This window comes from Lampris incognitus, chromosome 6 (genome assembly GCF_029633865.1).
Source record: "Lampris incognitus isolate fLamInc1 chromosome 6, fLamInc1.hap2, whole genome shotgun sequence".
Taxonomy (NCBI): domain Eukaryota; kingdom Metazoa; phylum Chordata; class Actinopteri; order Lampriformes; family Lampridae; genus Lampris; species Lampris incognitus.
In genome coordinates this window covers 59,436,459-59,459,468 of record NC_079216.1, presented here as the reverse complement: position 1 = coordinate 59,459,468, position 23,010 = coordinate 59,436,459, and the positions used below count along the sequence as shown (strand labels likewise).

At 44.6% G+C, this 23,010-nt stretch overlaps 1 protein-coding gene across 1 annotated transcript; it reads right to left on the bottom strand.

Moving 5' to 3' along the window:
• Positions 1 to 203: 203 nt before the first annotated feature.
• Positions 204 to 21,289, bottom strand: pidd1 (p53-induced death domain protein 1). The gene is made up of 15 exons (XM_056281910.1): positions 20,010 to 21,289; positions 19,314 to 19,727; positions 18,978 to 19,130; positions 18,828 to 18,879; positions 18,497 to 18,698; positions 17,322 to 17,471; positions 16,980 to 17,153; positions 16,723 to 16,870; positions 16,505 to 16,640; positions 16,253 to 16,403; positions 10,953 to 11,076; positions 10,689 to 10,804; positions 8,687 to 8,794; positions 7,985 to 8,178; positions 204 to 2,086 (listed from the first exon to the last, which is right to left on the bottom strand). Exons 1-15 carry the CDS (start codon positions 20,695 to 20,697, stop codon positions 1,849 to 1,851), a joined length of 3,048 nt encoding a protein of 1,015 aa, XP_056137885.1. The 5' UTR covers positions 20,698 to 21,289; the 3' UTR covers positions 204 to 1,848.
• Between the last annotated feature and the right edge of the window lie 1,721 nt (positions 21,290 to 23,010).

Sequence of the window (23,010 nt, the reverse complement as noted above, 5' to 3'; positions counted from 1 at the left end):
GGGGGATGGGGTGAGACGTCATCATGACGCTATAAACGAGTCCTCTCGAACCCAACAAACGACCTTGGGCACCGAAAATAGAAAAAGGCCAGATGATTTGGTATAGAAAGCTTGCATGAACAAAAAGAGAAGGGTTTACAACAACTAAGGAACGACAGCAGACAGCTCAGCATATCAAACAGACACACGTTTCTTTGTCACAGTTGTTCACTCACTTGTTTGAGTCTAGTCAGTTTTATTTGCATAGCCCAATATCACAAATTACAAATTTGCCTCAAGGGGCTTTACAGCACCACAACATCCTGTCCCCGTCCTTAGACCCTTGCACCGAGTAAGGAACAACTCCCTAAAAAAAAACAGGGAGAAAAATACTTAATAAACATAGATAAATCTAACAAATTTAAAAAGCTTCACGTGTTTTGGGCCAAGCTCAGTTCTTACAGAGATGACGCTGCAGTTTAAAACTGTTGGTAAGAGGACAAAGTACTACAAGTAGCAAGCCAATGAACCACTAAGACCCCGTTTACACTTGGTTTTAAAATGTGTTGTTTGGTTTTTTTCCGATTGGATCCCAAGTGGACGGCGCTAAATACAAGTGTAAACGACCACCAAAACGTTTTGTGAACCGGTTACTCAAACCACTTGCTGGGGTGGCCTGGGACGCATTTGACCACATATCTTTTGTAGCGTAAACACTTATGCGTCCCCGACAAGGACGTAACAGGAAAATACGTCATCAATGCAGGACGTGATGGTTGTTTTGGTAACAGCACACCAACTTTCAAAAAATGGAGAGAGAGGAGAGGAGAGTGTACGTGGTTGGAGTACAAGCTAAACGAGATGCCTCATCTCCATTTGGGCAGAAGAATCAGTCCTGTCAATCTCAACAGTTGGAATAGTCCGTAAATGTATTGCTGCGAATTCAAGGGGCAGCCGTGGGAACCGCCACAGCAGGGACGCGAACCCGTATCTCCTGTACCATGGGCAACAACGTTGACCAGTCCACTAAAGGGTCCGACCCATTAGCCAAGGGCTACTGAGCCTATTCATCTGTGATTGTTACATTGCCCCCTTCCTTCAGGAAGGGCGTCCCCGGCCGGACCATCACAGCTGGGGCGGGAACTCGTGTATTCCTCACTGCGAGCGACTACGTTAACCAGTCAACTAAAGGGTCCGACCCGTTAGCCATGGGCTACCGAGCCTATTCATTCGTAATCGTTACAGTATATTAGTGCTTGAAACATCTTCAAACATTAGCTATCGTTTTCACAGCTAGTCGGCAAATCTGGCACTTGACTGAGGCCCTTTGAACTTGTAGCGGAAGTGACGTAGACAGTAACAAAATCTTCTTCAGATTAACAAAATCTGATCACAAGTGGTCAGCAGGACGCATTTGGAGACGCATGATAGACACAGGTATAAACGGCGATGTGTCTCACTGTCCACTTGTGAGCCGATCGCCCAAAACACATTTTAAAAACCAAGTGTAAACAGGGTGAATGATGGTCGCCTGCACTAAAATTAATACCATCTTTTGTGCCAGGTCTACTGGAGCTATAGTAGTCTCAAATAGAAGGTGAATGGTGGCGTTTGGATGTTTTGGAATGTGAGACTTTTAACATGTCAAATAGGCTATGCCTGGTTACACACATGATCTAGTCATCTGTCCATCAGCAAGTGTGTCTGAGGTATTGTTAGGTTGTCATTGGCTGCCATGATGGAGGCAAGTGTCATTTTTGGTACTTCAAAGTTCTGTTTGGAGAGCTGGTTGTGGTGACGGTTGGCACATGGTGCACGCACAAGTTACTCAAGTGTAAGGCACTCATCTGTAGCCCAGCATGAGCTTGTCTACTGCTGCGGTTCATTGTGTTGGGAGCTGGTCTGGGGTTCCAGACCCACTCTCTTCAGTGACTCCCTATACTTCGTCTTTCCTAGACTGACTATGTCTTCAATCTCCTCTGCCAAATCTTTTCTTTCACTTTTCACCATGGCCTCCACCAGCCTGAGAACTGCCCCTGGTCCTACACCTTTCTGCCTCCGGGCCCAGTTGAACAGCATGTCCAGCACCAAGGCTCCAAGGTTGTCCCTGTTGAAGAGGGAGAGGAGGAGGGCACACAAGGAAAAAAAAAATCGACATGTTTGATTATGCTTACTCACACTTTCACCCTGTTTGTATCTGGGGATGCATCATGTATTTAACTCAGATGGTCAAACATCATAACACAGAGCTTTATACCCCCCCCCCACAATCTTCTGGTGAGAGCATTTATTACTCATTTTCTTCATGTATACAAATCATCAGAACCGAGATTGTTGGCATTTTTGTTATATACATGCATGTGCATGTGTTTGGATGCCAAAATCTAACAAAGAAACTGCCCACACCATATGTATATCACATATTCAGGACTTTCTTGTCTACGCCTCCAGCATGACTCGTGATGGGAGTGAGCACGAGTAGGTTTTCTGAGTGCAGGGAGTGGGGGCAGCTGAGCATCAGTATGTATGTAATCTCCTGCAGTGCTCCAGATGGCTCAGTGAGGGCTGACAGAAGAGGGATTAAAACAATCAAAATTCTCCACCAGTTCTTTGGTGCTGCAGTTGTTCTTTCAGTCACGTTACATCTCACTGTCTCTTGTCCCCCTGGAGGCTATGGTGATGCTAATATACACTGATAAACCAAAACACTATGACCACTCACAGGTGAACCGAATTACATTGATCATCGCCAAACAAGGGCACATTTCAAGGTCTGGGTAGATTAGATGGTAAGCAAACAATCAGTTCTCGAAGTCAACATGTTGAATGCAGAAGAAATGGGCAGGAGTAAAGACCTGAGTGACTTTGACAGGAGCCAAATTGTTATGGCCAGATGACTTAGTCAGAGCATCTCAAACAGCTAGGTTTGTGGGGTGCTCCCGGTCAGCAGTGGTGAATACCTAGTGACAGTGGCCCAAGGAGGGACAAACCACAAACTGGCGACAGGGTGTTGGGCACCCAAGGCTCAGGCGCGAGGGTCTGGTCCGAACTGACAGAAGGTCTGCTGTGGCATAAGTCACAGGAAATTTTAATGATGGTTACAGGAAGAATGTGTAACAACACAGTGCATTTGCACCCTGCTGCGTATGGGGCTGCATAGCTGCAGACCGGTCTGAGTGCCCATGGTGACCCCTGTCCACCGCCGCAAGCGCCTACAAAGGACAAACGGCACGCGAACGTCGGAACTGGACCTTGGAGCAGTGGAAAAAGATTGCCTGGTCTGATGAGTCCTGTTTTCCATTTTAGATCAGGTGGATGGCCTTGTACATGTGCGCCGTTTGCCTGGGGAAGTGATGGCCCCACGATGTACTCTTGAGAAGACAACAGCTGGTGGAGGGAGTATGATGCTCTGGGCATTCTACTGGGAAACTCTGGGTCCGGCCATTCATGTGGACGTCGATTTGACACATGCCACCTATCTCAATATAGTGGCAGACCAGGTGCACCCCTTCATGGGAATGGTATTCCCTGATGGCAGTGGCCTCTTTCAGCAGGATAATGCACCCTGCAACACTGCACATTGTTCAGGAATGGTTTGAGGAACATGATGAAGTGTTCATGGTGTTGTCCTGGCCTCCAAATTCTTCAGATCTCGATCTAATTGAGCATCTGTGGGATGTGCTGGACTGAAAAGTCCGATCCACAGTGGCTCCTCCTCGCAATTTACAGGACTTGAAGGATCTGCTGCTAATGTTTTGGTGCCAAATACCACAGGACGCCTTCAGGGTCTTGTAGATTCCATGCCTCAGTGAGTTGACATAGTTTTGGCGGCACACGGAGAACCAACAGCATATTAGGCAGATGGTCATAATGTTTTGGCTCATCGATGTACATGTGCGCATGTAGTGGCTGCATCATTGTATTCATCCAACAAAAACACACAAACACAGGAATGACATATTCACCAGGATTTTTCGCAGCTTTTCCTCCCCATTTGAAAAAAAAAACTAGATTAACAAGGTCAAGACACTGGGTTAGGTTTCTATTCTAGGTCTGGCTTCTGGTGTTCATTATTCTGTTTCATAATCCTGGAGCTTCCTCTTAGTCTGCATACTGTCCCAGGCAACATTTAAAACATAAACTCCAATTCAGACTGAATGTACAGACTCATAACCTAAATGAAATTAGTAATATTGTGCTGCTTGGAAACTGTTCTCTTCTCTCACACGTCTTTTCTCCCTCTCTGAATGAAGTCTCCCCCTATCTCCTTCTTCTGTGTGTGTGTGTGTGTGTGTGTGTGTATTGGTGTGTGTGCGCGCTCGTGCAGTCCTCCCCCCAGGTCTCCATGGTGATTGCCACCTGGACACTGCTTGGCATCCACCACATCACATTTTCTTTTTATATATTGTATAAATTCATATAATTTTGTTATCCTGGTTCAATTTTATATCCTTCTCTCACTAAGATGTGTGACTGATTTTTTTTCTTTTTTTTTTTTTTGGTCTACATGGTGATGCTTGGTCACGTGGTTCTGGTCCTAGGCTGTTCTGGTGGCGTCTGGATACTGCTTGGCATCCTCCTCATCATGTTCTTCATATATATGTTATAATCAGGGTTGGGCATCTTAACGATTCCAAACAGTCCAATTTAAATTCTACCGGTTCCTAAATAAATTTCACTCGCACTAAGTTAATTTCAGTTTCCGTGGTGGCGGCATGCAGCTCCCGTCGTTTCCACCTCCGCAAGTTAAATGTGCGCCATCATGGACCAGAGCAAGCGGCGGTTGAAAGTGTGGCTTCATTTTGCCTTGAAAAATGAAGGGGGGGCACAGTGCAATGCCTGTGGCAAAATTATTTCGCGCACGGGAGGATGCACAACAAATATGGCCAAACACCTTCGCCTACACGGTGTACACATGAACCAGTGTATCGTGTTTGACGCGTTGCGCCGGTCTCCATCTCCTGCCCCGGCGTCCTATTCAGCAACCCTGAGCAAACAGCGAGCAGCACCGCATCGCAATTGGGTAGGTGAAAATTAATAACGTTTGTCTTATTCGCAACAGCGAGACGGCAAACAACTTATACATGAGCAAATTTCTGTAAACTGCATGCAAATAATGAAATGTGTGTTTTCTGTGCTGAACGCTCGCGTATACAGCCTGAGAAGGCAGATATGCTCATTTTTCTAAACAAAAACTTTCTAATTTAAGGAGTGTAATACCCGGTAGTCCGGACCAGGTTGTGACTGTGTCTTTATTTCTTCACCTTCATGTGTGAAGACAGTTGCTGTAAATATAGGAATGAGACAGTCACATGAATGATCTGTTCTTAAAACAAGAATGGCTTGTATAAAGTTTTTTTTAAATACATTTTTTTTCTATGAAAGATGCATGTGACCTGTTTTGACCCCGCCTCTCAAAGAACCGGAATCGAGAATCGTTAAGAACCGGAATCGAGAATCAGAATCAGAATCGTTAAAATCCAAACGATGCCCAACCCTAATTATAATTGTTATCCTCTTTCAATGTTGTATTCTGTAACTTGTGTAAACACAACATCCATTGCACGTTGTCCGTCTTGGGAGAGAGATCTGTCTGCGAGAGATGTTGCGTTGCTGTAAAGCCCCCTGAGGCAAATTTGTAATTTGTGATATTGGGCTATACAAATAAAATTGACTTGACTTGCCTCAATATAAACCAGCGGTCGGGAACCTATGGCTCGCGAGCCATATATGGCTCTTCCGGTGACGGCATATGGCTCCCAGACAATTTTGAGTTGAAAATTATTTTTTTTTCAAAAAAATCAGTTTGGAACTGATTTTAAAATACTTGTGATATTTCTTAATAATACTGTGTCATTTTAAAGTAAACAGAAATTAGTTTTGAAGATAAATTTCACGGGTCACAGGTCACCCGTGGGTCGGGTCGGGAACCAATGGCTCGCGAGCATGTCCGGGTCATTGTAAAGGTGAAGAAATCAATTTTATCAGATAGCCAACTAGTTTATCCGCTTCAACCCTTGTAACGGAAAAGATGGCGAAAAGAAAAAAAGACGATGATTACCGTGCATTCCAGGCTGCGTGGACAGAGGACTTTGCATTTGTGGAGAGAGCAGGATCTGCGGTATGTCTAATATGCAATGATAAAATTGCATCGATGAAACGGTCAAATATAAAGCGGCACTTCGATACGCACCATGCTTCATTTGCATCGAAATATCCAGCGGGGGACAGACAGCAGGAAAAGGGCATGCGAGGAGCTACAGCGGAGAGTGCAGACGAGTCAGCAGCAACTACGTGTGTGGACCAAGCAAGGTGACGGGAATTCCGCTAGCTTTGCGGGGGCTTTGGCAATAGTAAGGAATGGAAAGTCATTCACAGATGGCGAGTATGCCAAAACATTCATGCTTGATGTGGCCAATGAACTGTTTGATGACTTCCCAAATAAAGACAAGATAATCAAACGAATAAAAGACATGCCCCTGTGAGCAAGAACTGTGCACGATCGTAGCATCATGATGGCAAATCAAGTCGAGGAAACACAAATTAAGGACATAAACGCCGGGACATACTTTTCTCTCGCGTTAGATGAGTCAACAGACGTTAGCCATCTATCTCAGTGCAGTATCATTGCCAGGTATGCTGCAGGTGACACACTGCGTGAAGAAAGCTTGGCTGTTTTGCCAATGAAAGGGACAACAAGAGGAGAGGATTTATTCATGTCTTTCATGGAGTTTGCTAAAGAAAAAAAACTACCGATGGATAAACTTATTTCTGTCTGTACTGACGGTGCACCCTGTATGTTGGGGAAGAACAAAGGATTTGTAGCGCTTCTCCGTGAACATGAAAAGAGAGCCATCCTAAGTTTTCATTGCATCCTGCACCAGGAGGCGCTTTGCGCTCAGACGTGTGGCCAGGAGCTTGGCGAGGTGATGTCTCTGGTCATTCGAGTGGTCAACTTTATTGTTGCCCGAGCTTTAAATGATCGGCAGTTTAAAGCTCTGTTAGAAGAAGTTGGGAATCATCATCCCGGTCTGCTTTTACACAGCAACGTGCGTTGGTTGTCAAGGGGGAAGGTGCTCAGCCGTTTTGCAGCTTGCCTGAGTGAAATCCGGACTTTTCTTGAAATGAAAGGCGTCAAGCATCCTGAGCTAGACAACACTGACTGGCTCCTGCAGTTTCACTATCTCGTGGACATAACTGGCCTTCTGAACCAGCTCAATGTGAAAATGCAAGGTATTGGAAATACAATCTCATCCCTTCAACAAGCAGTGTTTGCATTTGAAAGCAAGCTGGAAGTCTTTCTCAGGGACATTGAAACAGGTCGTCTTCTGCACTTTGAAAGACTGCAACAATTTAGAGATGCATGCTTAGCAAGTGACTCCACTCAACATCTGGATCTCCAGCAGCTAGCTGGCTTTACGTTCAATCTCCTGCAGTCATTCAAAGCACGTTTTGGAGAATTTCGTGCGCGCACTGGTCTTTTCAAGTTCATCACTCATCCACATGAGTGTGCAGTGGACAAAATCGACCTGACATGCATCCCCGGGGTCTCTATCGGAGACTTTGAGCTGGAAGTTGCTGACCTGAAGGCATCAGACATGTGGATGAGTAAGTTCAAGTCACTTAATGGAGAGTTGGAAAGTCTTGCGCGACAGCTCACGTTTAACTGATGGAAGCCTCAACGCCTGCATGAAGCTCAACCTCACCACGTATGAACCAGACTACAAGGCCATCAGCAAAACCATGCAGCACCAGAAGTCGCATTAAAAGTAAGACATATTTAATTTATTATACGTTAAAAATACTATATGGCTCTCAATGAAATATATTTAGAAATATTTGGCTTTTATGGCTCTCCCAGTCAAAAAGGTTCCCGACCCCTGATATAAACAGATCATCATACTGAATTTAAACCAAAAGAATCAGGGAAACAAGCATATGATGTAATTAAATGTGACAACAAAATCAGGTTTAGAATGAACACAACTTGGTAGATGGTACCCACCTGTGCTTGTACTGGATATGCTCTAATTCATGGTACTGCAAACCCAGGTTGATTCCAATGGTGCGCCAATCCTGTCCTATCTGCAGAGAGATGGACAGCAGATTGGCCTCTGTCAGGTAACCACTCTCAGGGTCACCCAGGTTCAGCGGGGGGTAATGGGACTCCTCCATGATGCGATTCTCTGAATTTAGATCCTAAGAAGAATAACATGATAAGTGTTTTGCCTCAGGTTCAGCCATTGTTTGTGGGGTTGGCATGCCAGGATGACGGCAGAGGAAACGTGAACAGAAGCATCCTTCATATAGAATTTTTACCTATATGCAGTGGACCAGGCTGCTGCCACTTATTAATTTATTTCACTTTACTAAGTTGGAGTATGAGAAGAAATGATGTGCAAAAAAATGTGGGAAACTCCAATATCGAGAGTTGAGTGTAGAAATGAAAAGGAGTATTGCTATATGGAGCAGATTTAGGGTTGGGTTATTATATAATGATGGTGTTTCATCTCTCATTTCCATAGCTATGACCAAAACTAAAATCAGGACATCCTGACTTTGCTAATGGTTGGCAACATCTCATTCTAAGAAAACACACACAACATGGTCACATGGTTACTTACAGCCATTTTCAAAAATCTAATAAAATCGTCCCAAATGGTAAAAGCATCTTAGCCACCAAACAAGCAGTGTTATTTTCACTAACAGGAAGTCTCAGTGGTAAAGTTGTAAGCCACTGGGTATCGAGGCCTTTCCTTTTAAGTGCCACCGCCTCTGGCAGGTCAGCTGGAATCTCTCCTCTATAAAAGGACACCTGTAGTAAGGGTGCAGAACAAAATCATTTGGCGTTATCCAAGAAATACTCACACTATTTGTAATAGACATTTTTGAAATACTTTTGTGGCCCACACAAATGCTCGAAGTAAAACAAAGAGTGAATTCACACACACACACACACACACACACACACACACAATATATACATATATGGACCCAGGTTTGAGGAAGACACACACACCACCCAAAAAAAGGATGAGAGGGAGAAAAATGGGTGACAAATGAAAGGAAAAGCCAACATAAAGTGTCTTGGTAAGGTGTTGGTCCACCAGGAGCCTCCAGAACAGCTTCAGTGTTCCTTGTCATAGATTCTACAAGTCTCTGAACTCTACTGGAGGGATGGACACCATTCTTCCAGAAGATATTCCCTCATTTGGTGTTTTGATGACGGTGGTGGAGAGCACTGTCTAACACGTCGGCTCAAAACCCCCCATAGGTGTTAAATTGGGTTGAGATCTGGTGACTGTGAAGGCCATAGCATATGATTTACATCATTTTCACCCTCATCAAACCATTCGGTGACCCCTCGTGCCCTGTGGATGGGGGCATTGTCATCCTGGAAGAGACCACTCCCATCAAGACAGAAACATCTCATCATAGGATAAAGGTGATCACTCAGAATAACTTTTGGATTTTTTTGATTTTGATATACTGTATTGATCCCTGTGGGGAAATTCTTCCTCTGCATTAACCCATCCTAGCTGTGTAGCTAGGGGCAGTGGGCAGCCGCCATGCAGCGCCCGGGAACCAACTCCAGTTCGTCTTGCCATGCCTCGGTCAGGGGCACAGACAGGAGTATTAACCCTAACATGCATGTCTTTCTGATGGTGGGGAAAACCGGAGCACCCGGAGAAACCCACCGCAGACACGGAGAGTACATGCAAACTCCACACAGAGGACGACCTGGGATGAACCCCAAGGTTGGACAACCCAGGACCTTCTTGCTGTGTGGCTACAGCGCTAACCACTGGGCCACCGTGCCGCCCACATATTGATTTACAGGGACCCTTGCCTCAAAGGGGACGAGTGAACCCAAACATCCTCCACATTATAACAGAGCCCCCGGACCCCCACAATGTAGGGGAGAGCATTCGGGTTTTTCCTGTTTTCTCTTTTTTTGGGGAGGAGGATTTCCCCCCTTTTTCTCCCCAGTTGTATCCAGCCAACTACCCCACTCTTCCAGCCCATCCCGGTCGCTGCCCCCCCCCCCACCGATCCGGGGAGGGCTGCAGACTACCACATGGCTCCTCTGATACATGCGGAGTCACCAGCTACTTCTTTTCACCTGACAATGAGGAGTTTCACCAGGGGGACATAGTGTAGTGCGTGGGAGGATCACGCTATTCCCCCCCAGTTCCCCTTCCCCCCCGACCAAGTGCCCCAACCGACCAGAGGAGGCGCCAGTGCCGCGACCAGGACACATACCCACAGTCGGCTTCCCACCCACAGACCCGGCCAATTGTGTCTGTAAGGTCGCCCGACCAAGCCATAGGCAACACGGGGATTCGAACTGGCGATCCCCAGGGTTTTTCCTTTGATTTGTCACCCGGTCATCTAACTCTCTCTCTCATACATATATATGCATAAAGTATATGTATATAATGGATGGATGGATAAATATACATACACACACACACACACACACACACACACACACACACATACACACATATACATATACATGTATTTACTTGTTGCATCTTAAACAATGTGCTTGCAATGTCTGTGAGATTGTGTTGTCCTTGCATCGTGTCCATGTGATTCAGTATGAATCATAAATCATCACTTCAAGTACAAGCAATCAAATACAAAAAAAGTGAAATTTACTATTTCCCTGCCTTCTTGCTCTGAGTTATGTACGCAACACTTACTTGTCCCCTGACAGGCACATCGTGACCCTGAGCTGGACAAATGTACACTTCCTTTAGGTTCTTCAGGCTGGAGTAGAACACGAAGTAGAGTCTTCCGCCGATACAATCTGGTCTATCTGGAGAAAACACATTTATGTCATCTTAACACTTCCCGAAATCTGGTGTTTTGGGTGTTTTTTACACGATAGCATGTCACAAAACCTTGGAGAGAAAATAAATAGCAAATATTTATTTAAGATAAAATTCTTAGAGAGGACCTCTGACCTGCATTGACATCTAGTCCCCTCTCAAAGCCAGCAAAGAATTGCTCTCCTTCTAGCAGGTCACACAGGTCTGAAGGCTGGGGTCCATCGTACTGCTCTGATAGACACTGCACTCTGTTCTCCACCTGGACAAGGGGGGCTTTTACTCATTATCTTCACAATTGCAGGAATCATCACCCCACAAAACTAGTGTAACACAATACAATTTCTTGCCTGAGAGACTTGGTACAGATGCTGAGGACGGCAGATTAAAACAGTCCACCTTTGTTCCTGATTCTAGGCTGCAGTGATACAGAAGTGATAGATAACACTGGACAATGAAGATTTTGCTTCCTGAACACTTTCGGATGTATTATAAGGATTTTGGGCTGCTGATCACAAAAATCACCTTGAAATTTTCCTCTCACATACCATTTTGTAGATATAACCTATTTTTGTGATTTCCGTCATATTTTAAGTCTACTAGTATACTGCCCACAAAGCAAGTAGTTTTGGTCGGTCCAAGCATGCCTGGGCATGCTCTCAGTGTAGGTGTTACGCAAATGTGGTCTCCGGCACGCCTGGGCATGCTTAGTCAGGTTAAATGCTGGCAGACGGGCTATAAAACCTGCTCACATTTACAGATGTTCTTCAGGCAATAGCATAGTGAGTATACTTCATAAAAGTTATTGTCTTCAGGAAGATTTAATACAGCAGAAATGTCTCAATATTGCAACAGCTGTGATACATTCTGCTACATCTGTGGCAAGTACACGCTTAAGGCTCAAAGACGCACCATGACTGCACTTATTAAGAAAGCCTATGAGCTCTACTTCCGATGTAAAATTGGTGACCAAGAGAAACCCTGGGCTCCTCACAGTTGCTGTGCAACATGTGCAGTCAACCTGAAAGCTTGGCTCAGAGGTACTCGGAAGTCAATGCCATTTGCATTTGCAGTGCCATTATCGAACCGCTTATCCTGCTCTCAGGGTCGTGGGGATGCTGGAGCCTATCCCAGCAGTCATTGGGGCGGCAGGTGGGGGAGACACCCTGGACAGGCCGCCAGGCCATCACAGGGCCGATTATATATATATATATGTGTATATATATATATATATATATATATTGTGTTTTTGTTGCTGATATATGCATAAATAACATTATGCCAATGCTATCTATCCACATATCAGACAGCAGAAACGACACGACTGCTCAGTAACTGTCTACATCAGCTCTGTAACCGTCAACATGATACACACATTATATATATATATATATATATATATATATATATATATATATATATATATATATATATATAAAATCCAGTGAGTCAAGTAAATTCTTTATGAGACAGTACAAGCCTGTTTCATGCCATAAGCAATCATCAACTGCCAATTTTGCACCTTATTTGTTGAGCAGTTTCCCTACCATTGAGTGTCATTGAGTGTTTCTTTTAACAAAGTTTTTTTTTTTAGATATATGATCATATTGTCAAAGAAACAAAAAAAAGGCTTCTCTACCAAATCTATTGAATACCACAATCTGCCTTCAGCCATGAGACCAGTGCCACATGATGACAGTTTGCCGGTACCGAAGCCACCAGAGACATGGAGCCTAGATGAGGCAGATGAAGATGCTACAATGCATGAACCAGATGTGGAAAACGACACTGATCCAGATGTTGAACCCTTTATGCCTGGTTATCCTCATCTGATAACACAGCCAGAATTAAATGACCTGGTCAGGGACTTAAGATTTGTCCAAAGCTAAAGCAGAACTACTTGGTTCAAGATTGTAAGGATGGGGTTTGCTGTCACCAGGTACAAAAATTTCTATCTTTCAGAACCGTCAAGAACATTTGGCAAACTTCTTTATGCAGGTTGACAACCTCCGTTTCTGCACTGACATTGATGGATTGTTCAAGGCTTTGGGTTGTGTGCACGACCCACAACGATGGCGTCTTTTCATAGATTGGTCAAAGTTAAGCTTGAAAGCTGTGCTGTTACACAATGGCAATGTCCACCCTTCAGTACCAATTGGCTCTGCAGTCCACATGAAATTAACCGACAATAACATGGAACTGTTGTTGAAACACGTACAGTAACACAATTACGACTGGGGCATCTGTGGTGATCTAAAAGTGTTGGCACTGCTACTAGAAATGCAGCTCGGATATACAAAGTACAGTTGTGTCCTTTGTGAATGGGATAGCCGTGCTAAAGAGTCATATTACATTAAACAGAACTGGCCACTCCGTAAGAATTTCGTTCCAGGGCAGAAAAGCGTGCCACATAAACCACTTGTCGACCCAACAAAGATATGTCTGCCTCCTCTTCATATAAAACTCGGATTGATGAAACATTTTGTAAAAGCACTGAACAAAGAAGGCGATGGACTTCGCTATTTGAGACAGATGTTTCCAAGAATAACTGATGCCAAGATTAAGGAAGGCATTTTTGTTGGTCCACAAATCAGACAGGTCATCAATGACAGGGAGTTAGAAGATATGCTAGTGGGGCCAGACAAAACAGCATGGAAGGCATTTGAGGAGGTTGCTGGGAATTTTATTGGCAACTACAGAGCACCAAACTACACTGAGCTGCTTGACAACATGCTTAAAGCATACTAAACCATGAAGTGCAACATGTCATTGAAAATTAATTTTCTGCATCCATACTTGGGACTTCTTCCCTGCTGATCTTGGTACAGTCAGTGACGAACATGGTGAAAGGTTTCACCAGGACATTGCAACCACATAAAAGAGATATCAAGGCGACTGGAATCCATCGATGCTGGCCGACTATTGTTGGACTCTGACGTGAGAGGCACCAGATGCTGAGTACAAACGAAAATCAGCTGCAAAACATTTTAAACTCAGCTGAACTAACACAGTGTGTCAGCATCATTATGCGGTTTAAACATGTTAAAGTCGATAGAAGTTGTTTTAATTTTTCTCCAAATTCCTACATAATACAGAAAATCTGAAATCATTTTTGTGTTCAGCTTGACATTGTCTATCATAATCTCTTTTCTTCGGGAAGCGAAACGTTTGAAAAAAATTGTTGGCCAGTGTAATCTCTCCATATTTTGGAAGTAGATGCCAATTTTTTTCAACAGAAAAAACATAGCATATTCTAGCAATTAGGGTGTAAATGGCTGCATAACACACCTGTAGATGAAACTTGGTGACAAAAAGTTTAACATTCTCAATTCCTGCCTTTTACAGATGTGTTTGTGCACCTGGCCACTTGTCTTCTTTTCCAGTGCAAGTAGTGAATGAGCATTGGATTTCATCTTCCAACTGTCCCTTTCCATCTGACCAGTCTGAAACCTGGAAAGACTTTTCCAGGAGGAAAATATGTTCTGCCAAATTCATTTTGGCTAAATTATTTCAACACCTTGCTTGGCTTCCTAGTCATTTACAGCAGGCATTATTTTTGATGAATTGGAAATGAACTGCCACTCAAAATACCATTCCAGGGTATCTGCACACTTTTAAAGTACAAATATAATTACTTTTAAGACCTTTCTAATACCCCTAAATGGAAAAAAATACCATTTCCATGGCAAAAAAAGTCGACAAACTATATAAAACAGTATGTTTTTATTCATCCGTCGCAGCGACGAGGAGCATCTAGTCATCCTGTGATGGATGACAGATGACTTGCATGATGATTAAATTGAGGAAGAGTTGCGCATCATCAACCCCACTCTCTCGTCCGAGACCACCTACTACCAGTGGCAAGACTAGCAAGACAACTGGCAATGGAGACGGATGTAGATTTTTCCTCAGGGTTTCTTCCCGAAGCCTTTCCCGTAGACGAGTATACCCGCAAGGCAGCGGAGGTTTTAAATCAATTTTCCTTCTCCTAGATGAGCTGCCTGACAAGGCTAATGAGCTTCATCAGAGTTGCCCTTCTCCTAGACTGACTGCCAACCAAGGCCAACGAGTCCATTCGACCCACCCAGTTGTACCGCCGGGAACCCAGTCGCCCCCGCAGCAGACTTTGTAAAAACAGGAGGTACCACGAGACGGTGCTGCTACGGACACGTTTGCGTGGGAGCGGCCATATGCCAAGGTCCTGATGGACCCACAGCGATCACTATACCAGGAAAACAGTATATAAACAATATACTGTTTATATATGTATAAACCTTAGACACTATTGTTGAGTTTTATTGAATATGAATGAAGCCAGTTTTGCTTGCTACATACCTGCTTCAGTTGGGAATCAAGCCTGGGTCACACAAGTGGTAGGAAGAAATTCTATCAATCACCTTACAATGATTGCTAACCTTTGGCAAATCAATTAGTGGTCATGAATATGTATTCAGAATTAACCTACTGATAATGCATGCCCCTCATAAATCATGATACTGTTCTCCCCTGCATGAAAGTACATAAGCCACTTTTAATAATAAAAAGTATCGGTATTGATATCGGCAATTCTGGCCCTGTATTACTTGGTATTGGATTGAAACCAAATTTTGCGGTACTGCCCACTCCTACTGCTGATTTTAGCAGTAGTAGTTACGGAGGCTGTAGCTTGGGCGGACACTTGCAGCAGACAAACTAGCTCTAACGTTACCACAAGCAGCCAAGCTAGCGACGTGCTCAACATATGACTCGATGGCCACAGTGCTTTCTTGAGTGCTAGCATAGCATAGCGTAGCACTTTTCAGATTTCATATGATAACCTAGTGCTGTACAACCCAATGTCATCAGGTTGAACGTTTAGCAGCAAAGTTCACATCGTGCCTCGTAAGAACTGCAGGAATATTCGAGCTACCCACGATATTTGTTGTCCTCCAACCACTGGAGATTGAATTTACATTTATCCATTTTGTTAATGCTTGCTGCCTCATCGGTCGCCCACTAGCTACTACCTCCCAGTCCCACTGCCCATGGCGGTCTAGCGTATGCTATTTAGCACAAATTCATTGTACATTGCTAGCAACAATTGTCGAGCTGTTGTGGAATACAAAATAAAACAAAAAAAGAACTGAACAAAAAAATAAATACACACTCATTCGTTCTGTCCCTGCATAAATTGAATGCCTCCCTTCTTAAAATTCCAGACATTTTAAAACATTTTTATACCTTGAATTAAAAAATAAATAAAATTCTAGACATTTTAAGACAAGGATCCACAGGGACCCTGCATGCATTGTATCAGTACTCATGCAATCTTCAACCCTCTTGTTTATCAAAATGTCCTTGACAACTACAAGGCAGTATGCCACTGCAGCTGACTGCATCCCATAATGCAGTCTGGTAAGGCTTTTTTTAAACTACCATCTGAATGCAATGTTACATACCTTGTTTGAGGGTAAACACTGTAGGAGAACTTGTGTAGGGTCAGTCTTCCTCTGGAGGACAAGGAACTGGACTCTGAACTGTTTAAGCCTTTGATAGATCCTCCTGACCACCCCACCAACACACCGCTTTGTAGTGTACCATAGCCAGTACCTATAATGGATCACACAATGCAAAACGTTAGCCAACATACCAGGCAGAAATTTAAAAAATCATAAAACAGAGATCACAAGTATAACATTTTAAGAACTCACCAGGAGAAACTGGTAATGTAGAAAATGGCATACAGATGAGTGACATGGAGAGACACTTGTGACGTGATGTCTGTCCACGTCTGAGCACTGGGATCGCCGTGTAGCAGATGCAGACAGGACATATCAACCATGTGGCCTACAGAAGTGCCAGGTTTGTTGACAACATGCTGATAGACAATGTTGGAACCATGCGTGAGAGTACAGATGGAATACTAAACCTGTTACTCCGGGTGGCAGAGGAACCTGGACTTTGACAGGGAGCAGGAAATTGATGCTGGGAGTCTGAGAAAGGCAGAGTAGGGGGCTAACACTCGCCTGTGGGTCACCGCACATCACTTGGACCTCTGACACAGACACTTGCAACACCTACAGAAAAAAAGAAGAGCACAAAGCCTTGCAAGTACACAGACCAAACTGACAGACTGAAACAGTAAACATGCTCTGAAATCAACAAAGTTTCACTCCTTGTTTATACCTCTAAAGTGATTTTGCGCGGGTGCAGGGTGGACTCTGGAGGGAAATGAAGTTTAATTCCAGGGTCAGCACTGGACACCAACAGTGTCCCATCTGCTGTAACAGAGCAGCTGTCCCTTACTGGCCGACACACAACCACAAACCAGGAGAACTGGCCCACTGAGCAACAGGCCAGCTACAGAGAGGACAGCAGACGGGTAATTTCACAAGAATAATATTTAATTATAAGCAGAAACACAATTACAATTGTAATAACAGATTCTCTGCAAAACAACAGCGAGTTAAAACACAAAAATCACACATTCTTCTATGCTAAATTGCAATGAGACGCTTTGTGCATTACCCTGGCAGGCCGTCCCCCGGGATGACTGCTGTGGCTCTGGCTTCCTCTCCTCAGAACAGTAGGCAGTGTGCTCCATGTCTTTCCATCAAACCTCCGCACAATCACCTCCCTTCTTTTTCTCTGATGGTATGGCACACATACCTCCACTGGCTGCAGGGATTTGAAAAATTACGTACAAGCAGTTTTTGCACATGCAAAAAAAAAAATGCACAGTGAATTAAAACTACAGTAGAAAATCAGAATTAAAACCACAAAAAGCAAAAGACTTATTTCCACTATGATCCTCTTGACATCGAAGCAAAGAAACAGTTCAATAAAACAGCTGTGAGTGAGCCAAGCATTTTCAAGGGGTGCGCTCCATTTGGTCTTGCCAGCATCATGTATAGTCAAGGCTCAGCGTTTTCGGGTTTTTACCGATTTTCTCCGAAAAATACCCATATTTTTAAACTGATTTTCACCCGGATTTTATATTTCCCCGGATCCAAAACTTGTTCCTGTTTGTGTGAGGTTATGTAACAGTGTCCTCTTGTGGCAAGATGCGGCATGTAGGATGGCTTTGAAAAATAAAAACCGAAAACGCTGAGCCTTGTGTATATTGCATTGCAGCAAGGGCATGAAAAACAGCTTAAATAGTGTGCCGGCTGAAGGTATTACTTTGAATGCATATCAACATGGGCAGATAGTGCTGAAGAAGTTATTGTAACGCTCCTTGTTGATGATTACTTGTCTGAATACCAGTGGCGGCTGGTACTAACAATTTTTTGTTGGGGGGGGCGCAATTTACCTTGGCGCAGCACACCTGACAGCTGCTTTAATGTCCACACAGTCACAGAGTTATTAAGAAGGACAATGTAGCCTATAGATTTTATCAGGGGAATGAACCCTGATAAAATCTATAGGCTACATATAGGCTACATTGTCCTTCTTAATAACTCTGTGACTGTGTGGACATTAAAGCAGCTGTCAGGTGTGCTGCGCCAAGGTAAATTGCGCCCCCCCCCCAAAAAAAACAACTTAGTACCAGCCGCCAATGCTCAATACGTTAACTTATCAATTTAGATTCAGCCATGCCAAGCCATGTAAAAGATTTTTTTCAGAAGTTAAATGGTGTGGGAAGACACTGTGCTAGTCCGGTTTTGGAGCGCACTCAATGTAGGAGTCACCACTTTGCATACCTTTAAGAATGTAATTCCATGTGGACAAAGTTCCAGAGGGTGACTTAATAGAATGTCATGTTCTTCAAGCCACACCCACTTCCTGTGCGGCTTCCTCTCCCCCCACTCAAGTCTTGTGGTTGTTGCCAAGCAGCCTGGGGGGAACAACAGCTCAGCCCCCCGTGGGAGAAACACATGACACCCAGCAGACGACACACAGAAGCTGAGGAGCAAATGGAGCAAGACATCTATAATTCTATTCTAATCAAACTTCTGGATTTGGCTCATTTCTTATATGAGCACCAGAGATGAAAAACATGTTAACAAATGTCAGTGGAAAGTGAAATCCTACCTGTGCTGATTAAATCCAAGGTGCAACTCTGGAACATTTTTTTCCACTTGTTCTGAAAAGAGAGAGCAATGCAACCAAGTGCACAGAAATTGTAACAGAAAAATCTGAATTAAAGTGGGTTTGTGACCTTAAGTTCATTCTTTTTCTCACCTGGTGAGGGGGGTAGAGGAGGAGGGGTGGGGGGCCGCCCTAGAGGATTGTTGCGTGTATCCATTTTCAGCAGTGGCAGTTCACTTAAACATTGTGGGATGAAACGAAGGTCATTGCTATGGACTACCAACTCCCTTAGTGAGTGCAAAGAGCCTAGGGGAAATATAGAGGACAGCTTTATACTTTTTCTTGCCACGGCATTAATTCAGTCCAACCAAACGTGCAAAATAAAAGAGGCATTCCCAGTAAGCATCCAGTCAACATTTTGGTTTGAACTTCCCAGTCTTTGTGTAACTGGAAGGGGAACTGGCCTTCCACTCACACATGTGCCCTTACCTATGGTCTCTGGTAACTGTCTTAGCTTGTTGTGGGATAACTCCAGTTTAACAAGCTCTCCTAGAGCGCCAACCTCTTCTGGTAAACTCTGGAGAAGGTTGTATGAGATGTCCAGAGTCTGCAGTGCTTTCAGCTGGCCCACACTCTGAGGAAGAGAGATCAGCTGGTTCCCCAAAAGGGAAAGGTAGCGGAGGGAGGACAGTTGGCCAATGTCAGGGGGCAGAGCTGAGAGGTGATTGTGACAGATGAGCAAGGAAGACAAAGCAGGCAGGTTTAACAGGCAGGGGGGCAGACACAGGAGTTGGTTAAAGGAGAGGTCCAGATGTGTCAGGAGGGAGAGGGAGGAAACAGAGCTGGGCAAAGCAGTTAGAAGGCCAGGTAGAGGGACACCTTGCGAGTCATAAAAGCAATGTCCTTGAAACAGAAAGAGAGTTTACACATGTAAATGGAAAAAAATGAGAGGATAATTGGAGTAAGATTTGAGCAGAGTGAAGAAAGACAAATAGAAAGAATGTTATGTATTATAACATATATTGAAAAGAAGACTACATTTAATAATTGTATTACCTGGACAAAAAAAAATGGCAAAAAAAATTGCATGGATTTATAAATTATACAAACTTAGCCTATATAGATACGTGAAAATAACCCAAGTTATTTGCATCAGCAACACTGTGCAAGTTAAGAGCAGAGTACCTCGAATAGCCAGTGAATGCAGCTGTGTAAGGTAGGGAAGGACCTTCAGAGCTCCATCCAGTCCTGGTTCATCCTCAGAGCCCAGTCTCAGGTAATGCAGACCCCTCAGCTGTCCTGGTATGGAACCCCATAATATGGGAAGGGCAGCTGCCCCTCCCCGGTACACATCCAGAGTAAGCCTGGTTTCAGCCAGAACAGCGGAAAGCTCCACAAACGGGGGCAAGGGAGGTGTAAGAGACACGGCTGAGGAGGAGGAACAGGAGGATGAGGAGGATAATGACATAGTGTGATGGGTGGTGGGAGAGGAGGAAGAGTGAATGCTTGAGATGGAAGGGGCCCACGTGTCAGTGAGGCTGACTGACTGGGAGGCAGAGGGCAAAATGCCATTTTGGTCACCATCTTTCTCTGGTTCTCTCTGCACAGATTCTGCCTGACATGCATTGAACACACGTGTGGCATCACCCCCTGTCCTCTTTATAACCTGCCTGGTTGCAGTCTCCCCGGCTTTCTCCTCTTCTGGGTTTGAAACCCCTCCCTGGGGTCTACGGGTCAACGAGGGATTTCTTGCTCGATTCCTGGGTGCCGTTTTGGGGGGATCCCCATCCGTTCTCACCGACGCCAGTTCGTCATCCTCTTCTGGCCCCGCCCAGCTTGTTACCTGGTCACCTTTTCCGTGTCCTGTGTCCATTTAAGCCTTTCGTTGCGCCACACGCGTGAACGTCCACTACCACACCTGCATTGTCCGGGGTGTCTTTCTGCATGATGCACCGATCCTTGCAAGACGATGAGGCGCGTTCATACCGATCGCCGGTACGACTAGCCGCCATTAATAAGACAGAAAAAGGAGCCACATTTTAAGTGTTTCTTTGCTAACTGGTCTGGTTAGCTACACATTTCTAGCAAACGTGTGATTCGCACACTTTACGTTTGAGTAGCCGAGTTTCAGCGCCTGGTTATGCTGCTTCTCAAACGTTCCCTCACTTCCTACTCTGCTCGGGAAAAACAGCGTTTGTAGCGGTGAGTCGTTCGTTTTGTGCACACGGGCCGCCGGCGGGTGGAGTTTGGCTCTTTCTATCCGTTTCTGGCGCGGGAAACCCGTCCTGTCCGCGCTGCTTTGGGGTAGAAAACGCACGCCTTTCCTTTTTGACCCCGCCGAAGTTTGATTTGAAGGCGGGGGACCCGTCGTCGACACCATGCGTCAATCCCCGCCTCGCCACTGAGCAGCGCTATTTCTACGCAGCTTCGGACCTGTACGCCTACGCGGCCATCTCCGTCTCCTGTCGTCGCTTCCATGTTTATTTCTTTCCACTTTGTGGACAAAAAAAACCTAAACGGCTTCACGCATGCGCAGAAACCAGGGCAGCGCTAGAAAACCGCCCCTATGAGTTTTACCCATACAAATATGCGCTGACGAGAATAAGTAAACTTAACTTACCTTTTAGGCTCGGTTACTTTTCATAAAACACGACATTTTTACCCATCTTAAATTTCAATGTATAATGATGTCCTTTTCTTTAGCCCTTACTAAAAACTCGTTCACTTGCTTATGGGGTTAAGTTGCTATTAGCCTTGCTTAAGGGGTGGCGTTCCCCTTTAAGTAAACTTCCAAGTAAAGTTCAAGTTCAAGTGTATGTACTAGTAGTATACTTGTAAGTATACTTAAGTATAATTTTGGTCAGTATATCTCTGATAGGTACTTAAAAAGTAAACTGAAAGTATACTCACTGGTTTTTAGTTTAAAATATGTATACTGATAGTACTGTAACGTGCATGGATAACAAGACACGCTGGCCGCTGGCTGGCGAATCTGACCTTTTAGTCGAGCGGTTAGCGATGCCTCCTGCGGTGCGGGTGATACAGGTTCGCGTCCCGGCCGCGGCAGTTCCTGTGGTTGCGTTGTCCCCCGAATTCGCTACAGTACACTTGAATAAACTACTTTTTTTTGTAAGGGAAATCGGAAATTTGCCTGCCAACATCCAACAAATTCCGTTTTCAGGGAGATTCCCGGGGGCTCCTGCCCCGGGTCATGCATTTTTTCCATCATCTCTGGGTCAGTGTGGGGTAAGGTCACGGGTTCTAAATCCCATGCGGGCAAATGAAGAAAGGGTTTGAAAAGTTCACCCGAGTGCCAAATCGAGCAGCTGGTCTTAATGACAATCCGCAGCCGAATATGTGAGCTGAGCGTATAGACCTGCGTTCACACGTGCACGTTTAAATGACCCTTGATGAAACAACAGGCCTTCTCCGGTAACGACGCTTGCTTTTTAAAGTCAACCAGTTTCTCCCAAAGGTCAGTCGACAGCGATTTCACAACAAGAAATCCCCCCAGAGCGCAATATGTTTTCTAACGAATCTGGAGGGCTGCTCGTTTTCTGACGTGGGCTGTGAAATATTTCTGCGAAGAGCTTTTAGAGCGAACGTCCCACAACAATCCGCCCCACGTGGCGCCGTTTGAAATCCAGCGGAGCCTACTGTGAAACTCGAACCGTCAACTATTTGGTAACCGCTGTTTTATCAACGGGCAAACTTTGTACATCCTTTACTGACCATACATGACATCAAAAAATTTTTTTTGCGCACTAAACAAAGTTCTGCACAGATAGTAAAGCCGATATCGAGCTATAGGTTTGCGTCTGCCAATACAGGGTTTTGAGGGGAAACACTTCTGAGACGTACTATACTGAACGTTTCGGCGTCGCAAATCAAAAGATAAGACGGCAAACAGATGAAAACGGGTTATACTCCAGGCAACGAGCCTACAACCGAAGTTTGTTTTTTGTGCTCTGAATAACACACAAATAATAGGAGATCCATGATTCAGATAATAACTGAGCATCAGCAAGAAAGAAAGAAGGGGGGGGAAACCCAAAGAAATTTGGCAAACACCACAAACATCTTGTTGTCTGGAAACGTATTTGTCAAAACACGAACGACTGACTGACAGCAGATGAATTAAGAGAGGGGGGGGACAACATAGTGTCCTAGACGGAGGGCCTATGGG